Raw genomic sequence first — 24807 nt, 5'->3', positions numbered from 1 at the left:
AGATCTCTGCTGGTATTCTGAGAATTGCACTGTCCAGAACAAAATATGTAGAAAGGAAAGCAAGTGTATGTAAATGCAAGTACTGTGGCAACCATCATTAATATGCCTATTTTGTAGGGTTTAGTGATCCAGAAGCCAAGCTAGCTGTATTGGCCTCTTAAAAACTGCTTAGAAGATTATGTGGCTCTTTGCTGCATCAATAGAAAATTGTACTTAACTGAAAAGTGATATCCTGTATATGCTTTTTCCTTTTCAAGTACTGCCATTTCATTTGGCAAAGGGATTTGCATAACATGCAGCCATTAGCTACATCTAAAATATGTCTTGTGTTAGTTTCTTGTGGTGTCCTAGCTTTTTGGAAAGGCTGCAATTCTGAGGGGAAAGCCAAATAAATGGGCACAATAAAACTTTTTAGTTTTTCCATACCATAGCAATATATTGGTTTTGTTGTTATTTGGTTTTGGGGTTTGTTTTTGTTTTTTGGGGTTTTTTTAATTAATAAAAATCTAATCAGTAAGTATTTAATGTAAGGGGAAAAAAGTTATTTATAAGTGTATATGTGCTACTCCCAAATAACTTTGAGCTCTGAGAAAATAACTGTTTTAATTACTCCACTGATTCTTGTTACTATAGTTATTTCTATGCTTCTCTAAAGATTGATTGTTACCACAAGCTATTCAATTCCTACCTGTGCTTGTGTTTTATAGTCTCTATTATTTTATTTTGGTTGGGGGTGATTTTTTGCTGCCTATAATGTTTTGGTTTTTTTTTTTTTCCTGGGACAGGAATGGATTGTGGTCTTTACACTTGCAACATATCTTATATAGTTCCCACAGATTCTTGGACAGAGCAACTGGAGAAGACCAAAACATAATGCAAAACAAAAGTAATTAGTCCAAGAAATGTCCAAGAGTGCTGGAAATCAGTAAATTTAGTTGGAGCTTCTGTTCTCATTAAAAAACCAAAACCAAAACCAGCTTAAAAATAAAGCTGTTCATTAGGAGACATTGTTTTGCTTTATACTAAATCTCTCTGGAGTGATGTTAGGTTACTGTTCTCCAAATTCAGTACTGATAGATTCAAACTCAGATTTTGGCAACCTTCTAATTTTGAGGGCGAAAATGGGCAAGAAAATATTTTAGATGTCTCTCATTTTCTTTGTTCAAAATAGTTTCTAACATATTTTACCATATGTTCTTCAGTGTATTTTTTCTGATAAAATTGACTTTTCTTATATTCCATATGAAAAATATCTTGTAAAAATGAAAATTCTAAGCCATGACTTCTGTGTGAACTTGTCTTTGGCTTTGCATTTGCTGACACTGAAGTTGCATTTTATGGTCAAGTTGCACTGTATTTCTTGTTTTGATTTAATTCTTAGCTGGTGTAGGAGTGTTGGCCAGAATGAGTGTACTATGGAAAGTTGATTTTTTATGCCATAATTCCAAGTAGAGTTTAGAATATTTGGTTACACTGTGCAATGCTAATGCCAGTATGTTTATTTAAAGAGGGATTTTATTTCTCTCTGCCAATTAATGTTGCAAAAAAAACCCCATAATTATCATAAATGTAACCTGATAACCCTAGAAATATAAAAATGCCTTACTCCAAAAGGATAAAATTCATAGATATGTAAAATTGTGTTCATGACATTCACATCTATTGAGACAAAAATTTTCATTATGTCTCTGCTGGCATCACACATTTTATTTTAGAATAACATTATTAAATGCTGGTTTATGGTATGTTTGAAGTACTATAAGTTGGTTGATTTAAAAAAATAGAACAACTGTAATTTAGTGCTAAATATAAATTATAGAGTAACATAACATAACATCACATAAGGTAATGCTGTGGAATATGATCAGTCACAAAGCCATGGATTTTCAAAAGTCACTCCCCTGTACAGTGATAATGTAACCCTTTCATATGCGGTGAAAATCACTGTATGCTAATGGATTTGCAATTACCCAATTTCTGTCATTATTTAGGACATTGAATAATGGCTTAAGGAACTAGTTTAATATTCCAGTGCATCATTTCCAGCGCAGAGGCAGGGAGTGGAGATAAAGGTTTTAGACTCTTCTCAAAAGTGCCTACTGACAGAAGGCAATGGGCACAAATTCAGAAACCAGGAAATTTCATGAGAACACAATGAACCACTTTACTGTGAGGATCACGCAGCACAAGTAGCTGTCCACAGAGGTTGTAGAGGCTCCATCTATTGCTATTATCCAAAACCCAACTGCACATGGTCCCTCCCAACCTGCTGTACTGGAGGTGGCTGAAGCAGTGGGTTGGACTAGAGAGGTCTTGTGAGATCTCTGCCTACCTCAACTATTATGAGTCTTTCCAGAATTTAGGACGAGCCATACTAATGAATTCTTGGTGGTACCTTCAATCAGGTTTTATCACATCATTTTGGAGAGGTGTGAAAACTGCCTTAACCATCACAAATGCCTCACTCAGTTTTTTTCTCAGGAGTCTGCTCCTCTGCTAATGTCTCTCTGCAATGTGGACTGTCTGTAAAAAGCAGCAATAGATTTTCGTTTATTTAAGGCATTCATGACAATTTGTTTGTGGTAACTAATCAGATCAAACTGACAGTGAAAAATTAAAAGACAAAATAGAGACAGATATCAATTTGGAAAGATTTTTTTTTTTGGTGCGTCAGTGCACATGGGCTTCTGTATTTCTAAGCTGAAAATGTAACTATTGAGGTTCTGCAAGTAACCAACGTTAGCGGTGATTTTTTTCTTCTTTTTTATACTATCCATTTAAAATGTATGGATTGCATTTTATTGCTGTATTGTCACTCTGTTTAATATTACTTTGAGTACATGTTGAAACTAAACCAAAAGTTTCGTTCTCTTTTCCTATTCTGCTTCAATGAGAATGCAGTTCCTCAGTCTGTAAAATTCAGTAAGCACCACTATTTGAGGGGATTAATACCCTGACAACAACAACTGCTCCTCTGGAAATATGGGCTTGCACAAAGACAAATATCATGGTGTTCTGATCAGGCTGTGTTTAACAATATGTCACATTTTAGTCATGTCTGAAGGAAAAAATGAAACACATTACAATGAATACCATCAAAATACATTTTCCTAAATGTCTTTTTGCAGAAATTGAAGCTATAGACTGAAAGGCAATCTAAGGTTATCAGAGTGTTTTTGAAATGTTGCATTTAGGATGATCAGAACTGTTTCAATTACTGTTGGCTGAAATTATGCATACAGTGCACTGAACTAAAAAATAACTTAGGTAAGTTCCTTTTTAGGCTTAGAGTCTAGGGATGGCTGATTCTCAGTACTCTGGATTTGAACCCAATGTTTTAAGTGCAAGCTACTAAGTTATACTCATTTTATGAGATGATTTTCACTCACCTTAAGAGATGAGCACGAATTTTTGTAAAAGAGATTTGCATATTACATAGCCTAAGAGAAATTTCTCAGCAGTTCACACAATCATAGCAGCAGTTTGTCTAAACTCTACAGAAAAAAAGGGCAAATGTCTTATAAAGGCTCTAAAAGTTTTTTTTATTATGCAAATGTGTATAACAGTGATTTTTCTCATTTAAAATGTTATTTTCAAAAAAAATATAATTATGAGCAGAATAAAGCCTTTTGCCTGTCTACTTTTCAACAGCTCACAGAAACCTTTTTTTGTAGAATGTCCACAACAAATATACCAGGGAAATGGTTATGTTGATGCTGAATTGAATTTTCTTCCAGCCAAAACATCCTATTTTTTAAGCTTTGGACAAGGTAAATGCAGTAGTCTAGAAATATATGATGCAACATTAAAAGAGTGAGACCAAATAACGTCTGTTGGAAGCAGTAAAACCCTGAAGCCATGATGTATAATAGTTAAAAAATTAAAAAGAACATCCTTTGATCTAATTGCAATATTGATTTAAATGTCCTGTTGGTTTCAGTTGGAGAGAATCCCAGGGACTGCCCTGCTCTCACTGATTTTGTGTGTGGGAATAAGAAGTGCGTAGAGTCTCAGTTCATCTGTGACTATAAACCAGACTGTGAAGACCGCTCAGACGAAGCTGACTGCAGTAAGTATCTCTGTGTGTTAATCTAATCTTCAACTAAAATTCTACCTTTAAATTCTGTAGCACAGTTAAGGTGAGTTCACAAAGATGCTTCACTTAGAAGATGATCACAAGCAGGTTGCCTTTGTTCCCAGGTCAAAAGGGCTGATATTTTCACATCCTTAGAGATTTTTGCTGCAAAAGTATTCAAGAACGGTTTAGTTGCAAAAGTATGAGTAACTAGAACCAAAGGTTAAATACTCAAAAAAAACCCCTGATACCTAGGCCCAAACCAGCTTAGGGATTAAAAACATACTTGAGGAATTAAATCAATGAGTTACAATAAAAATTAACTCTGAGGAAAAAAAGTAAGCTTGTTTATTAATGTAAAAAGGTGTTGAAAGGAAATATCAATGTTGAATGGAAAAGCTAAGCAAGCAAAACTTATGTACAATAACATTTAGGCATGATTCTGCCATAAAAAGGTGAATACTTAAAAATAAACTTGACTTTCCTGTCAAATGAATTTTGCCTTTGTCATCTGAGTAGTGTGAGTACAGTTTCATTATTTGATCTTTCTTCTACCTCAGAGCTATGAAAATATTTTACTGTCATTTCTCTATTACAGAACAGTTGGAAAAAAATTGAGTCTGTTTATCTTTGCCTAAGTCCTAATGAATACTGAGACACAATTTGTCTGAAGGCATTCTTTGCTGAGGCTGATTGAGATGGAAAGACACAGCTCCATTTGAAAATCTGGATCAAGTTAATGGGCTTTACAATTCAGGCCTGAAACTCAGAAGCAGTAAAGCATTGTGCCTTTGTTCCTGCTCCATATCTTTGTTTATTTACAATTACAGTCTGGACTGGATATTTGGAGCAGGAAGATTAAGTAATCCATATATGCAGCTCAGTAATCAGTCTAAATGTTAATCTTTGAGCTAGAGGGTCAAATTCTGCCATAATGCAGGTATGCTCAAAAGTAAACTTGCTAGATAGAGTAAATGAATCCACACATCAATTCAATGTTCATCCTTTTTGGAAGTAAAAGTATTTCACTGAAATAAGTCAATATTTTGTGATCCTTTGAAAATCAAGAGCCTTTTTTCTTGCATGGGGTTGCTACATGCTTGAGTGAACAGGATTACAAAAGTAATGACCCTTTATTGGACAATGCATATTATAATGTTTTTACCAGGCTACAGACTTACAAAAAAAGATGCTAAAAAGTCTACATCACACTATAGGAGATTCTAGGAGTCTGAATCTCACTATAGCAGATTTAACTTTGAGTTTCTCCCTTTCATAAAATTAAATAGCAGTTCTGAAGTATAAAAGCTGAAGATAGTGTCACTATTTCTGATCTCTACCTCTTTTAGTACTTTGTGTTGCAGTGAAGTCTGTGAATCATATTCATGGAAATGAATTTACATTGAATGATAACTTAAAATTACCAGGTTTTTATAGACTCCAAGATAGATTTTAAACAGCTAATCTGTATTTCTTGTATAAAGCTTCAGTATTTTTTCAGGAGTTAGGCAAAGTAAGTGCAGCAAAATACTCTGTAAACTCACCTTTGTAACATTTTCCAGATCTAACAGATACCCACTAAATTGAATTACTGTCCAAAGTGAAGTGTTCAGTAAAGATATTCAGAAAACTATGGAGACACTTGATTTATTCTCTAAATGTTTTTAGAGAATATGGTAGCTTCCTTGGCGGAGGGTGTTGTTCTGTGTTTCTGGAAGGACTCTTTTCTTAGTCAGATAACAGATTGGAACATTTCAGGCCATAAATTATCTTGAATCACAGTAAAGCAACTCAGTCTTTGCTACACTGAAGAAAAGCTTTTCCAAGGGAAGAAAAAAATAATTGTTGATATTCACTTCAAAAAAACAGACTGAAATATCTTTTTATTGTTCATGGAAAGGTTGTAGATACATCAAAGTATTTTCATCAGTCTTTGGTCTTGCTGTCTCTACTGAAGTGTAATGGAGAGATACAGTAATCTGGCATTCAGAATACTCAGATAAGCCCCAGGTAGAATATTTCCCTGTCTGCTCTTCTTTAGTCCCAACAAATGATGCCTTATATTTAGATAAGCATACTTTTTCCCTGAGCATATATCTTATGGATGGGAATACACAACATTAAAGAGCACATAATGCCTGCTAGATATGGAAACCTGATGTTTTAAATGAAAAGACAACAGGAGCTGCTTAATCAGAAAAAAAAGTATAACAGGCACAGAGAAATGCCTTCATAGCCTAACCTGTCCCATCACAAGTGGTTATGGCCACATTTGTCTGCAGTTCTCTCCTTTGCACTGAGCTCAAGGTCTGAGCTTATTTCACATTCTACTATAGTTTTATACAAGTGTAATTCCAAAGAAGTAAATGGACCGTAATCTACTCAGCAGCAATTCCTGGGTTCAGGATTTACAGCAGAACCTGTACGAAATGAACTGCATCCATGTAGGCTGGTGGACTTTTTTTTAATAAACTCATGGTAATTACTTACTCTATGTTCCATTCAGTCCAGTCAGGCAATCTTGCAAAATTTTGATTCTCTTTCAGTATGCTGCTGGAAGTACCGAGGTGAAAAAACGACACATGAAAGCAGTTTCAATTTTCATGAATTGCAGCCAACTATACAGACAGATTTGATTAATAGCAAACCTCAGTGTTGATGAGCCAACTAGAGGAGTGCTTGAATTATTGAAATAAAAGCAATTTTTCCAATAAATGGAGCAATTTTCTTCTCCTGGCTTCTAAATAGGGCGTATGCTTACCCATTATAAAAGCAGCCAGCAGGTGCAGATGGGTCACATGACTTTGTCAACCCAGTAAGTTCTGTTCATAAATATTTATTGATAATTGCCTTATGAATGCACTGCTAATATATTAGGGGGAAAAAAATGGTCAGGTATTCTATTGTGACCAGTGTAAATCCTAAATGGATTTGGACTTTGATTTTGTTAGAGATACACAAGAAAATGTACTTTCTTTTTTTAAATAATGGGTTCCCTTTGTTCTTCCTGTGTGTGAGGTTATTGTTGGAGTTAGGCCTTTATTAAAGCTACATGATGTTTGTAATACACTGCCAATGCAGATCTGTGCTTAGGAGAGACACTTCAGTCCTTGCAGGACAGAAACTACATTACAGGACAATGCAAACCCTCCCCCTAGCATACAGGATTTTGATCTAGTGAATAACCTATATTGGATCAAAATTATAGATCTTTTAAGATATTTGCTTTATGCATTTAACTAAGGTGACACTTTTTTTTTACAGAGAACAAAAGTCCACAGGGTTACAGAGTGTGTGCAGACCTGGGTCATAAGCAGTTTTATGATAATGATATTTTCATAAAGTATCACCTCAGTTTTTCTTTTAGCATCAAAATAGAAAATAGGAAAAAAACAAAACAGATAATTAGGAGGAAATAAAACCTATCATTTTTATCTATATCCTTTATACACAGACAATGATACATAAATAGTTGTATTTGACTATTGCAGAATATTTCTAGATATAGGAACATAGTCTAAATCCTCAAACCCATTCTGATCAGTCACAGTCAGACCAGTATCTAAAATGCATGGCTGACTGTGATGTTCAATAGTTTGTAACATTTTTCTGAAGTCTCCTCACAGGTGTTGTCCACAGTCACACTCAGCAACTGTGTAGCTGCCTCTGCTCTATAACTAAGGAAAAGATGTATTGGAGCCAACAGAAGAGATTGTGCTGCTATTTGATTAGTCTGTACCACAGCATTTATATCATTTTGTTAATTAATTACTTTTCCAAAGTAACTTGAAGCAGCAGAGTTAGAAGTGAGCAGTTTAATCCAGACCTCCTGAATTTAGTCAGTGTCCTAATCACTAGAACATATCCCTCATCAGAAAGCTGCCATCAGACATAATGTTCACAAGGCCAACATGTCCTTATGAAAAATGCCACTGTGGAAGGGCAGTCCAGTTTTTCTAGCTCATTGTCTGGAAATAATTCTTTCCATTTACCTTGGATAAGAAATAAATATGGTGAAGTCATTGGTTTGCCATGGGCATTCATCTGTAATAAAGTTTATACCTGCTCTTAAAGTGAAGAATGATTTTTTCCTTTCCTCATTGATTATCACATATTATTTATGTCCATGCATGAAATTCAGGGAATCACAATGTTAGCCATACAGAATCCTTTTCATTTTTAGTGTGCACACTATAGCAACTTCATGTAGAGCTGGGATGATAATTGACTTTGCTGTATTTTCAGGTTACTACACAAGTATTCCTGGAAGCTGTAACTTTGAAACACAAGATCAAGAGTGGACAACTGTATGTGGCTTAACACAAGACACTACTGATGATTTTGACTGGAATATTAGCAACAATGCTGTCATAGGGCAAACACATCCTCATACTGACCACACACCAGGTATTGCCATGTGTACTACATCACTTCCGGGAAAATGAAATGTTCGCAGAATTTTAAATAAAACCTACAAAAAAGGTACAACAGTGCCAAGGTAACAGCACATCTCAGTGTGATCAGCTGATACATGGGAATGGTTCAAAGCTGTGCCAGGAAAGGCTCAGACTGGACATAAGGAAGCATTTCCTTATCAGTGGGGAGGCCAAACACCAGAACAGGCTTCCTAGAGGTGTTGAGTGCCCCCAGCCTTTCAGTGTTTAGGGGGTATTTGGACAAAGCCCTTAACAAAATGCTTTATCTTGGGCAGCCCTGAATTGATAAGCCAATTGGACTAGATGGTCATTTTAGGTCTCATCCAACCGAAATGATACTATTCCTTTCTGTTCAACTCCAATAACAAATTTCAGATATATAATGTCAGCTTCTGACATTAAAAGATGAACTCTCTGATGAAATTTAACTGGCTATAGTAATACTCTTCTCCTTGTCAATATTTTAAATAATCTACTTTTCCTGAAGTGTGCTCCCATCCTAATGAAGTTTATAAAAACATTCAACCATATGCAGGATGAGGAGCAAAGTGTGGGGCTGTGTGTGAAATGCTTGAGGCTCCTGCCTTGATTTAACTTACCTCCCTGACATTGGCTTGCCAGAAATGTTATTTTAGAAGTTCTTCTCAAGATATTTCTGACAAATTGCTACCGCAATGCCTGCTGATTGTCAGGAGAATGAAATATATTGATAGGCAATTACAGTAATCTGTGTTATGTAGTGAGCATAATTATATATTTTATTACATAAATATTAAATAAATATTTATATAATAAATATTAAATTTCTATTTAAATAAATATTCTTTATATTATGCAATATATCTGGATGGGACATTATTTTCCATCACAAATGTACCAATCTCTATTTGAGAAGTAGTTAACTTTGTTTTCAGAAGCCTTGATAGTTAGAATCTCTATCTTAATTTCCATCTAATCAGTAAAGTATAGTTAATATCCAATCCAGAAGTATCAATATTTTTACTGTTTTTCTCTTGGGTTTGTGAGCAACACCATCTCCAGGTTTTGAAAAATTTTTTTATTTATTTTATGTTTTCAAAATCAATAGAGACACCTTATCATGGGTGGCTGTAGCCAACTTCTGCGCAACTTGTTTATCCTCTCTTTTCCTTTATTCTGCACCTGCTGCAGGAACAGCTCACGAGATCATGAGGGAAATGCTTATCTACCACAAATCACAGTTTCTGCACACATTCCTACCACTTTATGTTGCAGGCAGTAAATCTGGAATTTACATTACTCCTGGAAAGGGACAGAACAGACAAGGTAGAGGTAGAAACTACTGCAGCTGTTCCAGGCAAGCTGTTTCTTGCAAATAAGTAGTTTGACTTGCTTCCTTGCTGTTACTTTGATGCAATGAGATAAGAAAACAACTACTAGCCCCTGGCTTTTTAAGGAGATTTTGTGTGTTTTTCTATTTCAGCTTCTCTCATTTAATTAGTTCTTTGTTTCTGTGAAATTACCCAGCAATTGTAAGAAAAACACAGTTAATAAGCAAAAGGAAAACAAAATTAGAGCAAAGTGTTTACAAAATTATCCAGATTTGTAATTTACTTTTAAATTACCCAGGCAAGATATATTCACATTAGCTACAGAGGAACTGCTTGACAGAATTGCCAACAGCCTGTAATACTTAGAAATATCCATCAGTCCATCAGGTTTAGGTTGGATATTAGGAAAAGATTCTTCACCCAGAGTGTGGGTGGGCACTGGAACTGCTCCCCAGGGAAGTGGTCACAGCATCAGCCCGACAGAGCTCAAGAAGCATTTGGACACATTGGGGTGACACTTGGGGTGTCCTCTGCAGGGCCAGGAGTTGGGCTTTGATGATCCTTGTGCATCTCCTCCAAGTCAGGGTATTCTATGATTCTGGTTAGCCCAAGGGACGTCTAGGACAAGTAAAACCTTTTTATACCTAAAGAGAAGAGACTTAGATTAGAAATTAGGAAATTAGAAAGAAATTCTTTACTCAGAAGGCAGTGAGACCCTGGAAAAAATATGTGCAGAAGCTGTGGATGCCCCATCCTTGGAAGTGTTCAAGGCCAGCCTGGATGTGTTCTGAGAAGCCTGATACAGGGGTGGCATCCCCCCATGGCATGGGTTTGGGACTAGATAACTTTTAAGGGTCCTTCCAACCCAAGCTATTCTGAAATTCTGTGAAATACACAAAGCATTAGCAAGGAAGATCGCCATACAATATTGTATGGTATACATGTATGTGGCAAAAAGAAAAAAAAAAGTAGCATCTGTGTTCATAAAAATGTTTATAAACTAAAGAAAAGCATCAAATAGTATTGAAAAACTCTAAATGCTTTTTTTATCTTTTTTTTTTTTTATTTTAAGGTAAAGGACAAAGATTTTTGTATGTCAACTCATCCGCCCAGAAGGAAGGAAACAGAGCAAGGGTAACGACCACAAAATTCTTCCCACCTAGTCTTGGAGTGTGCAGAGTTCGCTTCTGGTTCTGGATGTTTCCCTCTAGACAAACAGGAGTCTTAAAGGTAAAAGCAGAGTCAGCTACAAGATGATGCTGGATGGCTCAGGAATTTACCCAGTCTTGAAAATGTCAATAAATGGAGACTACTCAGCCTCTAGGGGCAACTTGTGCCACGGGTAAACTTTCCACTATCTTCTCCTTACATCCAGCCCAAGGAAATTGTTATGCTTCATTCCACCTTTTTTCTTTTCCTTTTCTTTTTTTTAGTCATTTTTTTCAGTATGAGATTTGCATATCAATTTTATCTCTAGCACCTAGTTTATTACTCTAAGTATTGCTGTAAATTTACTTGTTGATAAAAAAAAAGTTGTATTTCATGAAGTTTGTATAAGCAGGAGTAAAAAGCAAACATAAATTCCTTTTTTGACCTGTTGATAGCTGAAATACTGTGAGATTATCTATGATTAACTATCTGTTTAAATTCAAGTATCCTGGACCTTACAGCATGCAAGATTGATGATGAGATCCTTTGAAGGAGCTTTTGAATGTTTTCAAGCATCACAGAACACTTAGCATTTGTGAATAAGTGGATGTGTGTGGCCTATGTGTGAGTTAGCAGGCAGACAGCCAGAGCCTGATTTTTAATTGGACTTTTTTAAGAAGACTAGTTTAATTTCCTCTAATTGCCTCAATTTCATAAAGAATTGTCTTACTCCCACACACAAATAAAGTTCCCTGTTTATGGCTTTGCTACATGTACTCCTACATAGAAACGTATTCACAACAGATTGAGGCACTCAGCAAGGAATATCACCTCATCACAGAATCAATTTACCTCTGTGGACATTTTGCACTATTCTATCAAACTAATAAGCTATTCAGTATCAACTGTTGCTGTTATTAAATCAAGAATATAAATTAACTGTACCCATTCATGTGAAAAAGGAAAAAACCTAAAAAGAATAAAAAAGAAAAGCAATAAAATCAACAGCCCAAAACTTCAAACTTCTGAAACAACAGCTCTGTGAAGATTTTTTTTTCATTTTGCACTGGAGGTGAAAGAAGTCAAACTGCAATAGGAAGCTTGAATAATGTGCCAGAATATTATAACACCAGTACAAAAGCTGATATAATTCTTATCTGAAAGACAGCTATCTGGTTGAGTCTGAATTAAAAAAAAAAAATACAAGGACTGCAAATATAGGACATACTAAGATGTGTGATTAAAATAGCATACAAGGAATCAGTAAAAGAAAGATTAAAATGAACATTGTAATGGTATAGGAAATAGGCATGGTAGAACTACACAAAATAGTGGGAAGTTACAGGAACAATCCTATTCTTACTCAGAACAGGAGCTAGTCACTGAGGAAAGGGGAAAAGGTACTTGAAATGCTTCTATTCTGTATTCACAATGCACATTTCAGTTGCACAATTCCATTGTCATAAACTCTGTAATTTGCTCATAGGGAAACCAAAAGTCTGGGCTATTATTATTATTTTTAGAAAGATACAATGTTTACAGAAACTCTTGCATTAACATAGAATGGATGCTATTTAAAAGAAATCTGAATATTCCTGCTTCAGGACTTCAATCTATCATTAACCAACAGGAGAAGAAAATTACTTTGTAATGACTAAGAACAAACCCACTAGCTTTCCTTAGAAGCATTTGGTAAGAGTCTTGGAAAAGGGAGTTATCCAGCACTAAATACAAGCCTGGTCTAATATCTCAATCAATATCTTCTGGACAAAAATGCCTCTTAATACAAACAAATGTGTCTGCATTATGCTGCAAATATAAATTTAAAAAACCTCACATTTCTCTTTGCATTCTTATGACTATTTTGTTGAATTTAATGGTGTAGGAGACCAGTTTCAGCAAAAATGAATGTGGTTTTCACATCTGTTTCTTCCCAATGGAAATTCTATTGATCATCTGTCAGTTAGACTGAAAACACTCAGTGTTTATTATGCTTCTATGCCCATTTACCTCAGGAGTCTGCCATACTCATACAGTGGAGAATTAAAACTGAAATTAATTCCTGATATGATAGCATAGCTAATATATCAGTTTTCTGCCTTTGTAATTGTTGATACTAAAAGAACTGATTTATAATAAATTTTGGTATAAGACAGGTCACTTTTATTCAAAAACCTAAATATTGTATTACTTTAAACTAATGTTTAGGTAAAACTTTTATTGCTTCAAACAGAGGTTTAGAGGAATAAAGAGAAAAGAGGTAAGTAATTTTTTAAGTGCTTCTCTATTGGGACAATGAAATATAATACAATTGTGTAATCTGATTTGTGGACTTAGAAACAAATTCATTCTGTCTCTGTTGAGACTTCAATCCAAGGAAGAGATGTGATGATGACTGCTGAGGAACATGAAGAGTTCAAAAGCATGATCTTAAAGATGTAAAGCAGAAAACCTAGCATCATTATTCACTGGAGTCAATGGAAAATTTCCTCAGCTGACACGAGTCTCTGGTGCCTAATGAAGTGAAAATACAGGTTCTCTTTTTCAGGATTTTCCTGTTTCCTCGGCTGGCAATTAAAGACTCTAAGTTGTCAATGGTGGGAGAATATATCTCTTATTATGCACCCTTCAGACCTGCATTGGTTTCTTATTTAGCAGGCAATTCGGGTGGAATGTAGTACTTTCCAGCATTCCAACTGCTAGATTCAGGCAAGATAATAAGTCATATTGAAAAGTCAGGATGAGGGTACAGGATAGCCATGAGCTGTAACTGCTGATTAACAAATAGAAAATAGTTTCTATTTTATGACCTTAAAAAGTACTTTCCATATTCTTAAAATGAAACAGAAGCTGAAAAATAATTCAGAAGCTTCTAACACACAGGATATTCTGTGGAGAAGTCATGACTTCAAGGCAGTAAATAGGATTTTCTAAAGAATGTTGTTCTCTGTGGATCAGCTAGATCAGTATTAGGCTGCAGAACAATCTTATCAGACTTATAAATACAGAGTTGTTCAATGGGGTTTTGTGGCAACTTGTTGTTTGGTTGTTTTAAGGGTTTTGTGGGTTGTTTTTTTTTTTTTTTTAACTTGGTTGGTTTTTGTTTGGTGGTTGCTTTTCTTCCCTCACTTACCATATAGTGGGATTCGTCTTGCCAGCTTTTTTCTCCTGCACATCTTAAGTTGTTTTCACTACCAGGCTAGCTTGTACACTTTAGATAGGACGCTGTGCAGGAAGGTGGTGCTGGAGGTATTAAGCACCACAGAGTTGTGCCCTTCCAGGGCTCTAGGGAGATCTTATCCATGAAAATTTGCTCGACCTTTCATGTGCTGTGTGTGTTCACAGAGGCCAGCAAAAGTCTTGTATACACTTGATGTACTTCCTGATCCAGAAAATGCTCAAACGCTGAGTGACATGGGTCATCCCAGGAGAGAAGATATATTATTATTTTTTCACTTTCATCAGGCACAACCTCAGAGAAAATAAGACCTGTATTCCCTGCTAAAGGAACAGAATCCTTGGGCTTCCCATTTTTCTGAACTCTCCTTTAATCTCATTTGACTTAGCATGCATTTTGTGTTATTCTTTTAGAAATTTCATCTAACTTCTTTTAGAAGACATTTAAGAACACACACCCTTTCCTGGCATAGTTGTGGATATAAAAAGGTTTGGAGAACTCAGGTATTGAGGAGTACTTTGGCAAGTAGTGAGATTGCAGCATTACCCCAGGAATGTACATGACAAATGAAACAGAACTGTTCTCAGCTCAACCGAGATTTCCAATGTACCAGTTTAGAGATTTGCACTAAATGATGTCAGTTTCCTCAATTACCTATGTGATTGTTATACACCAGGTTTAAACTTCAGTCTAACTGAGGACAGAGTCACATAAATTACCGTAACATGTTAATTAATCCATTAGTAATAACATATCTGCATACCCTTACTCTATGGCAAATGTAAGGTAAATTTCAAAGAAAAGAAAGACAAGGCATGTAAGATGACTTTGCATCCATGTGAACAGGAGCTGATGTCATCAAAATGTCACACTTAGGACCCAGTTTGACCTGCTGCCATTCCAGACCCACTGACCAGTGAGCACACAGCAGGATTCCTGACTGGTTTATTGTTGGTACTGAGCTTGATCTGCAGGGTTGATCTGAATGTGCACAGAATGGGTCCTTGCTGCACCTGAGACCAGACTTTGTATGGACACAATGAAATTTCTCTGTACAAAGACAGACCTGTTCAAACAATTATTGTGCCTCGAAACTTTTAGTATGAGAAAATTTTCCTATGAATCTGACCAAAACAACTGGGAAAAAAAAAGGCTTTAAACAATGTGACCATCTTTAAGTATCCTGTAAGAAAGATGCTAGCATTGTCTTTAAATGTTTTGGAATCTTCCCACTTCCCCAACAGCTATTCGTGCAGCTGTGATACTCAACAATGTGATATACCGAAAGGGATATTACCTCAATATTTACCTTCCAAAAGGTAAATATCACTGCTTACAGCTAAAGCCATGCTAACATTGTTATAGACTGTAAAATTTCAGATTATCAAGGTTGTCATATTTTCCAGATCATCAAGATTGTCAGGAATCCTGCTGTGTTGGTGAAATAGCAAATGGTTCCAGAGACACACACAGGTGTTTACCGCTGTCCTAACCTCACTGAAGGGTTTCTGTAATCAAGAGTTTCAGCTTATTAAGACCTCAGAGCCCTGTAATGTGAAAAACTCTTGCACACAATTTTAAATTTTATTTATGGGTTGAACCATCTATTTCTTCTCAACACTTGTCCTTTTAGCCCTGCAAGAGGTGTGCTTTTAGGAGCTCAGTGAAAAGATATTGCTGTTACACAGTCCTGTAACCAAAGATCAGGCTTGACAAAATTTGGTCCTGATTTGAGTTACTCTATGTCAGTATTCTTTCTTGCTCCCTTACTCCAAAATTAAAATAAATTGCAAGAGTTTTCAGGCATCATAGATATTTTAATCAATACACCAAATTCTACAAATTATGTGGGATTTAGGGTTCCATTTGGGTTTTTAGCTTATTTGTCCCACCGGGTGGACTGGGAGAATCAAACTTACTGAATTATACAGATAATTAGCATGGGTTCGAGTTCATAACCTTCTTGGGCTTTAGGGTTTCTGTTCCCTTATTAAACTGGGGCATTCAGTTTAATAAGGGAACAGAACCTAAAGGTCACTGGAAAATTAGTTTAAGAAAACTATGTTTCTGAAAATGATGAGAAGAGGATGGATATTGATTATAATATTCAGTCCCTTAAAGAAATACTTATCATCTGGAATGGTCAGAATATGCTTACTTTCTTTTTTCCAGTTTTTTTTTCATTTTTTTTTTAACCTGGTCAGATTGTATAAGAATTTTATAACACCTGAGTGGGAAAGCAAATACCTCTGTATTTTCCAGCTTCACGTTCTTGGCATAAATTCACTAGCTGTTGGTTAATTGGGACTTCATTCATTGCTATACTTATTGCTTTCAGTATTTAAATATTTATGTACTTTTATTAATATCTTTGCTAAATATGTTTAAAATAACTTCCTGTGACTGTCTCAAACTCCATACTATAAATTTCTAGTACCAGATGACAGACTTAAATCCCTAGTTGCCAAGTGTTTTATTCATACCTCTAAAATCTTCACTCAGTCTAACCATAAGGAGGTCACCATTTAGAGATGAAAGAATAGCTCAAGATCCTACTCAGTCTTTTTTCAATTTCTAAATGAATTTGGGGTTAAGTCTTTACTCATTATTTTCTGTATGTCAGGCTGAGATTCTTCGTAGATTTTGCAATTACTGATTGGGTTAGCTGGTTTTTTTGGTTTTGGTGTTTGTTTGGTTTTTTTTTCCACAGTAGCTTTATATTTGAAGCTGAACTAGCATTAGCAAAAGTATTCAGTAACATTTGATCATCACCAATATGAATTGGATCTGAGCCGTATGAAGGAGGGTCAGTACTGCCTCAACAGGGAGGTGCACTGCTGCCCTTGGGCTGCGTTACTCCCCCAAGCTGCCCTCCTGTTCCTTACTGCTGATTGATTTCTGTCATCAACAGGTCTACACAGTTGAAGAACATGGCATGGAAATCCTTATGTGGTCTTCTAGCAGAAATGAAGAAAACAAATGGATGTATGGAAGTGTAGTTCTCTCCAGTAACAGCCTTTTCAGAGTTGCCTTTGAAGCTGAAGTGGGGTGGAGCCAACCCACAGAATTTGCTCTTGATGATATTTCTTTCACCCCAGAGTGCATTGATGGAGGTATGCTATTACACAGCTATATATCATGGATGTTCTCTTTCCAGAGGACAAGGAAAATTGTGGCATTTCATATTTCAATGTATATCACAGTCACAAAATCTGACATATTTTCTTTTTCTCATGGTTTATAGGCAACACTTTTGTGTTTTAGCTAAAAGTTGAACTTACAAATAATTATAGCAACTCAGAATATTACTGGCGTTGAAAAGCTGAAACACAGTTGAGAGGAATCTACTGCTGTTCCACTGTATTGGTTTTCTCCTGTATGAAAAATTCAAAGAAGACATTAGTTTGGGACCAAAGACTTTTATGAGTATCAAAGTAGTTCACAATTATTTTCAAAGAAAGTTGTTATGTTTTTTTATCTTTGAGCTCTTCATAAAATACAAATGTGTATCATATTTCCCTCACTAATATTTTCTTTGAGTACTTACAAACTCACTTCTGCTACACAAGTATTTGATCTATGTAGGAAAAGAATTTTAATGTCTTAAAATGCCCTGTTTTTTTCTGTGAGAAAAGCAGTTTTTTCTTTAAGAAATGCATTACTCTGAAAATGAAATGTAGCATATGATACCATATCAGAAGAAAAGGAGCAGTATGCATGCAAATACAGATTCTGATAGAAATATCAGTAGAACTTAATGACTAAGGGACAGCTAGGAATTATTATTGTTAAATAAATGCCAATATGAAGCTTAGAAAAATCTTCTTTGATAACCTTTCTTTTTATTAATACAGCTCTTGTTGTTCAGATAGGACAGCCTGTGTATGACCTGGTTGTCATGCTGTTCAAGAAACTATTTCTTTTATTATTTTCATTGTGATAAACACCTTCTGGAGGAATTAAACACATGCTGATTAAAGCTTCAAGTGAAATAATATGTTCACATGGGTGACATTTGTTCAGTCTTGAGCTGAATGAGAGTTTTGTTTATTTTCTCTAAATAGGCTCAGGCAAATAATATTTTGGAATGTAATTCAATGAGCTGCAGACTATGTGCATAAACAGCCATTTGTTCTACCCATATTATGTTAATCACCTTTTTTAGCCTTATCTTAAGGATTACATAGGCAGTTTCATGCATAGTATAGCATAATAGGAAAATTTTCAAATTATATATTTTAAGTTCCTGTACTTCTGAAATAATCATAACTATAGAAATAAATTAATTTTAATAGAACAATATTTTCTAATTACATTATTTTTCTCCAGAGATTTTCCAGTTGCAGAATACTTTGAAGTATCTAACTTGTATCACAATGTGTTGCTCTTACAAATGTGACGTATCATAAATTTGGCCTAAGGAAAATTTGTTGGATTTATATTGGTTACATACAGTTTGTTGAATAAGTCAAAAATTCATGCCTTATCTACATGCATAAATTGCAACTTGATAGATAATCTTCTCTACAGACAAAAACTATATCTAGATGCTATTACTTAAGATTGCCTTCATACTGTCCTTGGAAGAATTCTATCTTAATAATCCTTGCTTGCCTAGAGCTTGTGAAGATGCAAGAGAATTACATAAAATCCATGTAATACAATAAACCACAGCAATTTAGGGGAAAAAAAAGAACCTACCACTGATTTTTTGTACTGCTCCTGACAAAGAGCTACTTAGGAGGAGGTGCTGTCTTTCACTAACTGTTGTTGCTAGAGAGATGCTTAAATATTCAGATGGTAAAATTTGAAGATATTACCTTCTAATAGTAAAAAAGCACTGTCCTGTAGATATTTGAACAAGAACATTTTTCTGTAACAAAATCAGTGGGAAAGTTTACCTAATCCACTGTCAGTCCTGCTTTGATTGTTGCTCATTATGTTTTTTCAAAGACCTAGCTCAAAGAAAAGTGTATTACCTGCAGTGCAGGTTTTGTGCAGTGTTATTCCTTTCAGAAGATAGCTATACTACTGCAGATCTTTTTTCCTCTCTCTATATTACTATATTTCACCTTGCCTTTAATTACTTTGAGTTTCCAGAGGCAACACGTTCTAAATGGAGGCAATCACAATTTAGCAGGTTGGGAGCTCTAAGTAATAAAGCATTGCCAGCAGCTCTAATTCAGTTGTGATTTTTATGTTTTTAAGTAGTCAGTCCATTTTAGCCATGACAGTTCCTAGATATCCAGGAATATTTCTGAACACTTACGCAAGGTGTTGTCAAGGTGGTGCTAGGTGAAGCTAGGGCCACTGCAGAAGTAGCTTCCAGCTGATGCTAATGCAGGGGAAGCTGTCAGTGGCACTGGATCCAGTTCAGAATTAGCTGCTAAATGAGATAAATTCATACCACTTTTCAAGGTTCATAACTTTCTGCTGAGGAAGTTGTGTGAAGATCTTATTTTATATCCCAGGGACCAAAGAATTTAATCGTTAATTAGTTGTAACTATCTTCTTCAAATTTGTAAATAACAGCTTGATTTAAAAAAAAACCACAAAACTTTATTTCTATTATATCTTAATTTTTTCGAAATATAAGTTACAAAACATTTCTATTTCTAGTTTCAGATGAAAAAAACTTTCGAAGTATTGAGTCAGATTTTATGCTCATTAATGCCTTTCTCATAGTATTTTCTAGTTGAGCTGAAATAGGAGGCATTATAGAAATTCTAAAAATTATTGCTACACCCAATTTAAATTGTAGCATTAACCCAAAAATGCCTAATAACCAAACTTTATTCTGCTTATAAAAATCAGAATACTATATTTTCCCACTCATTCATTACTAGGGAAATAAACCAGGTGGACAAATTTGGTGTAATTCAGTTAAATAGCACTTCTACATATTGGAGCAGGATTCTCGAGAAACAAATAAATAGTAAATATATTTTGTTATGTCTTCAAGAAATCACCCAAGTGAAATATTTGTGCTTGTGGAGGTCTAGTGGAAGAAGGTAAATCTCAGTACAAAGTCAGCACTGAATGATGCTCCAGCTCTTTTACGCAGTCAAGTTACCTGCTAGGCCCTATTTAGCTGCAACTCTTTGGGAATTTATACCTCTAAATTTTGCTGCTTTAACTAATTGCTAAAGTAATTTTGGTTTATTCAAAAAGAATAGTGTTGACACTTTGAAATGAATATTTGGGAATTTTGGGTATAAAGACAAGTGCAAATATGTGGTGCTTGAGGCTCCAGTGCATTTGAGAAAACAGTATTTGCTTTTTCACCATCAGTCATGCTTATCACCAGTTCAGTATTAATATTGCTTACTGAAATTATTAATTTGAATAAAATTAATTCTGTGTCTATTCTTCTACTTCACCTTTCCTTATCATTCTCTCTTTCTTAATTACTGTTTTTAGTCTATGTTTGCTGCATACCTTAATTCCCATAGCTGGTCACAGCGTCTGAAGTATTTTCTTTCTTTTCTTCTGTTTTGTGAACCACTTCCTATCAACTTTGATAATTTTATTTTGAAGTCTTTTTTACTTCTGAGGGTTTTTTTTTTCATTTATTCCCTTTTTTATAAAATATTTTTTCAAAAAATGTCTCTTTAGCGTATAAACTTAGCACATGAGAAAGGACTGTCATTGTTACAAATTTCCCTCCACATCCCCCTGCAGCTTTCCTTTCATCTGAAAGATTTGTTTCCAGTAGAATATATTATTATGTAAGGATACACTGGAGATAAAAGGGCAATTCAAATAGTGCAAAACATTCAGCACAGACAGGACATGGCATATCTAACACTGTGTCATCTGACCATGGTGGAATTGGGAATTAAGAAAGTGCAATTTCCCAAGATGCGATGGGTGAGGGCTTTTTTCTGATGTTGTCATAATTCTTGACTTCACCACATGAGTTACCAAAATAGGGTCAGATTTACTTTTTAGGACCTCAAGTACAGTAAAATTTTCAGTGATTTTGGCAGCTTTCACTTAGGTGAAACATTTACTTTGAAATATCATAATTCTTCCAAGTCTCCCCATTGCTGTGTAGCAAAGCACAAACTAAACCTTCTGTAAAGGTTGTGCATAATCCTTATACTGAGCAAGCTTTCACTTGCTGTGAAAAAACAAACAGAAGAAACAAATCAGAATCTGTGCATTATAAGACAGGTTTTAGCTTCACATTCAAGCCCAAGAGTATTTTTAAAAATGTATACAAAGGTATCCCAGTACCCTCAAACCTAACCTATAAAAACTGAATTTTCAACTTATTTGAACCATCATAAGACAATCATGAGATATAGCAACATCCATCCATTTAGATCATCTTTCCTTAGTTTTCTAGAAGAAATGTTATTCCAAAATCTGTGTGACCAAGGAAATTATATTCGATCAAATTTAAGATAGATATACTCAGAATTTCTGGTCAGCCACAGTAAGTAAGAAAAAAGTTCATCTAGAAATATAAACTATCTCCAACAGTTCTGGATGTCAGGGAAAGAGTATAAGAAATTGGGAACTATACATACTGTTTTACCCCCAATACATTTCCCATTGGCAGCCATTTGTAATTCAGTCTTCCTGAGCCACATGTAGTCTTGGAATAATGATCCTCACATTTTTTATTTCCCTCTGAACTTATCTGTTCTCCTTTTAACATCAGGGAATTTTTAATATTCAGAAATTAAATTACATGCTGCTGCTGCTTATATGAATTTAGGCTTATATTCATGAATAGAAAAGCTTCAGTGCTTTCTCATTTAGGCCTTGAAATGTATGAAATCTTTATTTCAACCTTGATGATTCACCCTTTTGTGTGGTGGGCAGGATTTTCTTAAGATATCTCCATAAAACAGTTTCAAATCTCACAATAGATACATGCTATAGACCCAATCCCAAAGTTCCTTCAGAGTGAAATAATTTGCATTGACTTCCAAACAATAGCAGAATTTATGTGATGTCATACCAAAAATTTGTGATAGGTGCAGGTTCAACCATCAAGATGAGAAGGAAGGTGTCCCAAAGGAGCTACAGGCCATTCTCTTTGTTCAAGGTGGAAGGAAATGAACATTATAGCTGGCATCTAATTTAAACTCTGTTTATGACTGTTTATAATTTGAACATAGCAGAACGAAGATAGAATCTAATACTTTTTCATTTAATAACTTAGTAAAAGAATAGCGACTTCGAAAACAATTTCTGAGTATCTAGATAGTGGAAAGTAAGAAAGTGGTAAAGTAAAAAGCTATGTAGATAATCACCTGATAAGCAGTCATGGTTTTCAAAATCAGTATTAGTCTAAAATACTATCATTTTAGATGATATGTGGTATCTTGAAGGTATCTAATTTTCAGAAAAATAAATGGGAACAGCATTTCTTTAGAAGTGAATCCCCTTGTGATTTTAGATAAGAAACCATAGAGCAAAAGTATATATGTGTGGAAATACTCATGTCATAACGTCTTGCCTAGTTATAATTTGTTTCTCACAACATATATCCATGGAATGACAGAACATCCTGAGTAGGAAGGGACCCAAAAGGATTATTGAGTTCAATTCCTTGTTCTGCACAGAACCATCCCCAAGAGTCACATCATGTGCCCGACAGCATTGTCCAAGTGTTCCTTGGGCTCTGTCAGGCTGGTGCTGTCACCACTGCCCCAGGGAGCTGTTCCAGTGCTCAACCACATATTGAGACTTTTTCCTCCCCATTTTATCCCTGCTTCATGAAACACACTCTTAAAATCCTGATTGTTTATAAACCTCTGCTGCTTTTCCTGCCACAGATTTCCATTTGCTTCAAATCAGGGTCTGTGTGTTTATATGTAAAGATATAATCTTTAACCACATTATTGAATGCTATTTTTCTCAGAGCTCTCTTTTCCTTTTCCAATACAGAGATGAGGCATAATTGAATATTTTTGGTTCTCAGTGTAGATTTTTCAGATGTATCTTTGACTGCTAAATTTCTTATCTTGATGAAAAGTTTTTCTAAACAACATATAGCTATGGTGTCCAAATATTTGAAAAGTATTTGATAACTACCTTCATAACTACTTCTTATTGCATAATCTATCTCTTGCATTATCTACCTGACAAGTAAAAATATGGGATAAAGAAAAAAATCTTCTGCAGTTTTGAGTAGTAGTTTGGAAATGTCTAAACCATTATTGTTTTCAGACTCATAAAAATAAAACACCCTGAATTGACCAAAAAAGCAAAATATGAATCGGCCAAAATTCTTCTCCTGTGCCGACCCTAAAATGACCGACTAGCGATAAACTGTCTTGAATTAGGAGAATTTAAATAGGAGACTCTAAAATGAGTTATATCTCCTTGATCTTAACCAATCCCTTTCCATCAATAAGGAATGAACACTAGTAGATATAAGCGAAAAAATACCATTTACCCACAAGTGGAACAGCAAAAGGCAAACAAAAAACCCCACTAAATAACCACTAGATACAAAATTGCTAAATCTCAGGAACACCACAGGAGCAAAGAGAGACTCAAAAATTCCAGAAATACCCTTCCCAAGATGGTTCCCACGTATCTTGAAAGACAGAGGGAAAATGGTGCAAGCTCTCTCCCCAAGATGATGCTCCCCAGGCGGCCCACGGTCTGGGAGGCCAAAGGAGAAATGATGGTGCCCAAAAAGAACCCTCCTGGGAAGGTGGCAGCTTATGGAGCTTCCCTAGGGGCAGATAAAGAACTGCCAGCATGTTTGGGGTCAGCTCTGCCATCCCTGCTGCTTCTTCCTGGTGCCCACTGCACTCTGCTGGTGCTCATGTCCTGACCCACTGCTGCGTCCACTCTGCCAGTGCTGACACGGGGTGAGCCAGCCCCATGGGACCAGCTCAAGATTCACTACCTATGGGAATTGCAAGATTCACTCTAAAGACAGCTTCTAATTCCAAGTCGCTGCAGCGGCAAGCCCAGAAACCAAAGCAGCCCTTCCGAAAGGGCAACATCCACCTTTAGCAAATTCCACCAGGCAAAGAAGGGAGTCAGCTTGGGTGCCCTGGCCTTCTGAAGGGACCAGCATGTCCCAGCTGCCCCACAATTCTGGTTCTGGATGTGCTGGGGTTTAAAGAGACAATAAGAGATCGATATGAAGTACAATGACAGTCTGGGTTACCCATGACAGAAGCGAGATAGTCAAATTAAATAGCTCAGAAGCCAGCCATTTGCAGATAATTTTATATGCTCTCCAGAAGTTTTAGTAGATCCCATTTCACAATAAGAAAAGCATAAATTACATTTTTATCTAATTTTATCTAAAGTATAGTGGGTGTTTGAGCTTTGTGCAAAAAAATAGCTGCATAGTGCAGAGAGAATCTTGTTGAGGGGCGAGCAGGTGTATGTGTCCATGTGTCCATATGTATGTCCATGTGTGTGAGTCTGTGTGTCCCTGTGTGTGCAAGTGTGTCCATGTGTGCCCTTGCATGAAGCAACACAGAAAATTCTGCAGAGGAACAGGACTCATCTGACAAAACCTTGGACAGTTTGTGATCCTTCTCTGAAACTCCCAGAGCCCAAGGTCTGGAAATGCTGGAAAGGTTAAGTGCCTGAACCGCTAATACTACAGTGTTAGATCATGGGGAAAAACTGTAGAGGAGAAAACTTCTGATTTCTTTAAGTTGCAGAGCCAGG

The 24807-nt window shown here is 35.7% G+C and overlaps 1 protein-coding gene across 1 annotated transcript in view; it reads left to right on the top strand.

Annotated features, from left to right (window-relative positions):
- MALRD1 (MAM and LDL receptor class A domain containing 1) overlaps nucleotides 1–24807 on the top strand; it is a 234212-nt gene that overhangs the window by 151748 nt on the left and 57657 nt on the right. Inside the window, exons 30-33 of the mRNA XM_054274046.1 lie at nucleotides 3941–4069; nucleotides 8321–8482; nucleotides 10894–11051; nucleotides 17060–17261. Of these exons, the coding sequence (XP_054130021.1) occupies nucleotides 3941–4069; nucleotides 8321–8482; nucleotides 10894–11051; nucleotides 17060–17261 (651 nt within the window). The remainder of the gene's footprint in view (nucleotides 1–3940; nucleotides 4070–8320; nucleotides 8483–10893; nucleotides 11052–17059; nucleotides 17262–24807) is intronic.

The sequence above is a fragment of the Melozone crissalis genome, unplaced genomic scaffold (genome assembly GCF_028551555.1).
Source record: "Melozone crissalis strain CALT ecotype California unplaced genomic scaffold, PUWL_Pcris_2 ptg000016l_1, whole genome shotgun sequence".
Classification (NCBI taxonomy): Eukaryota; Metazoa; Chordata; class Aves; order Passeriformes; family Passerellidae; genus Melozone; species Melozone crissalis.
The sequence above is the reverse complement of the archived record's forward strand: the minus strand, read 5'-3'. Positions and strand labels throughout refer to the sequence as shown.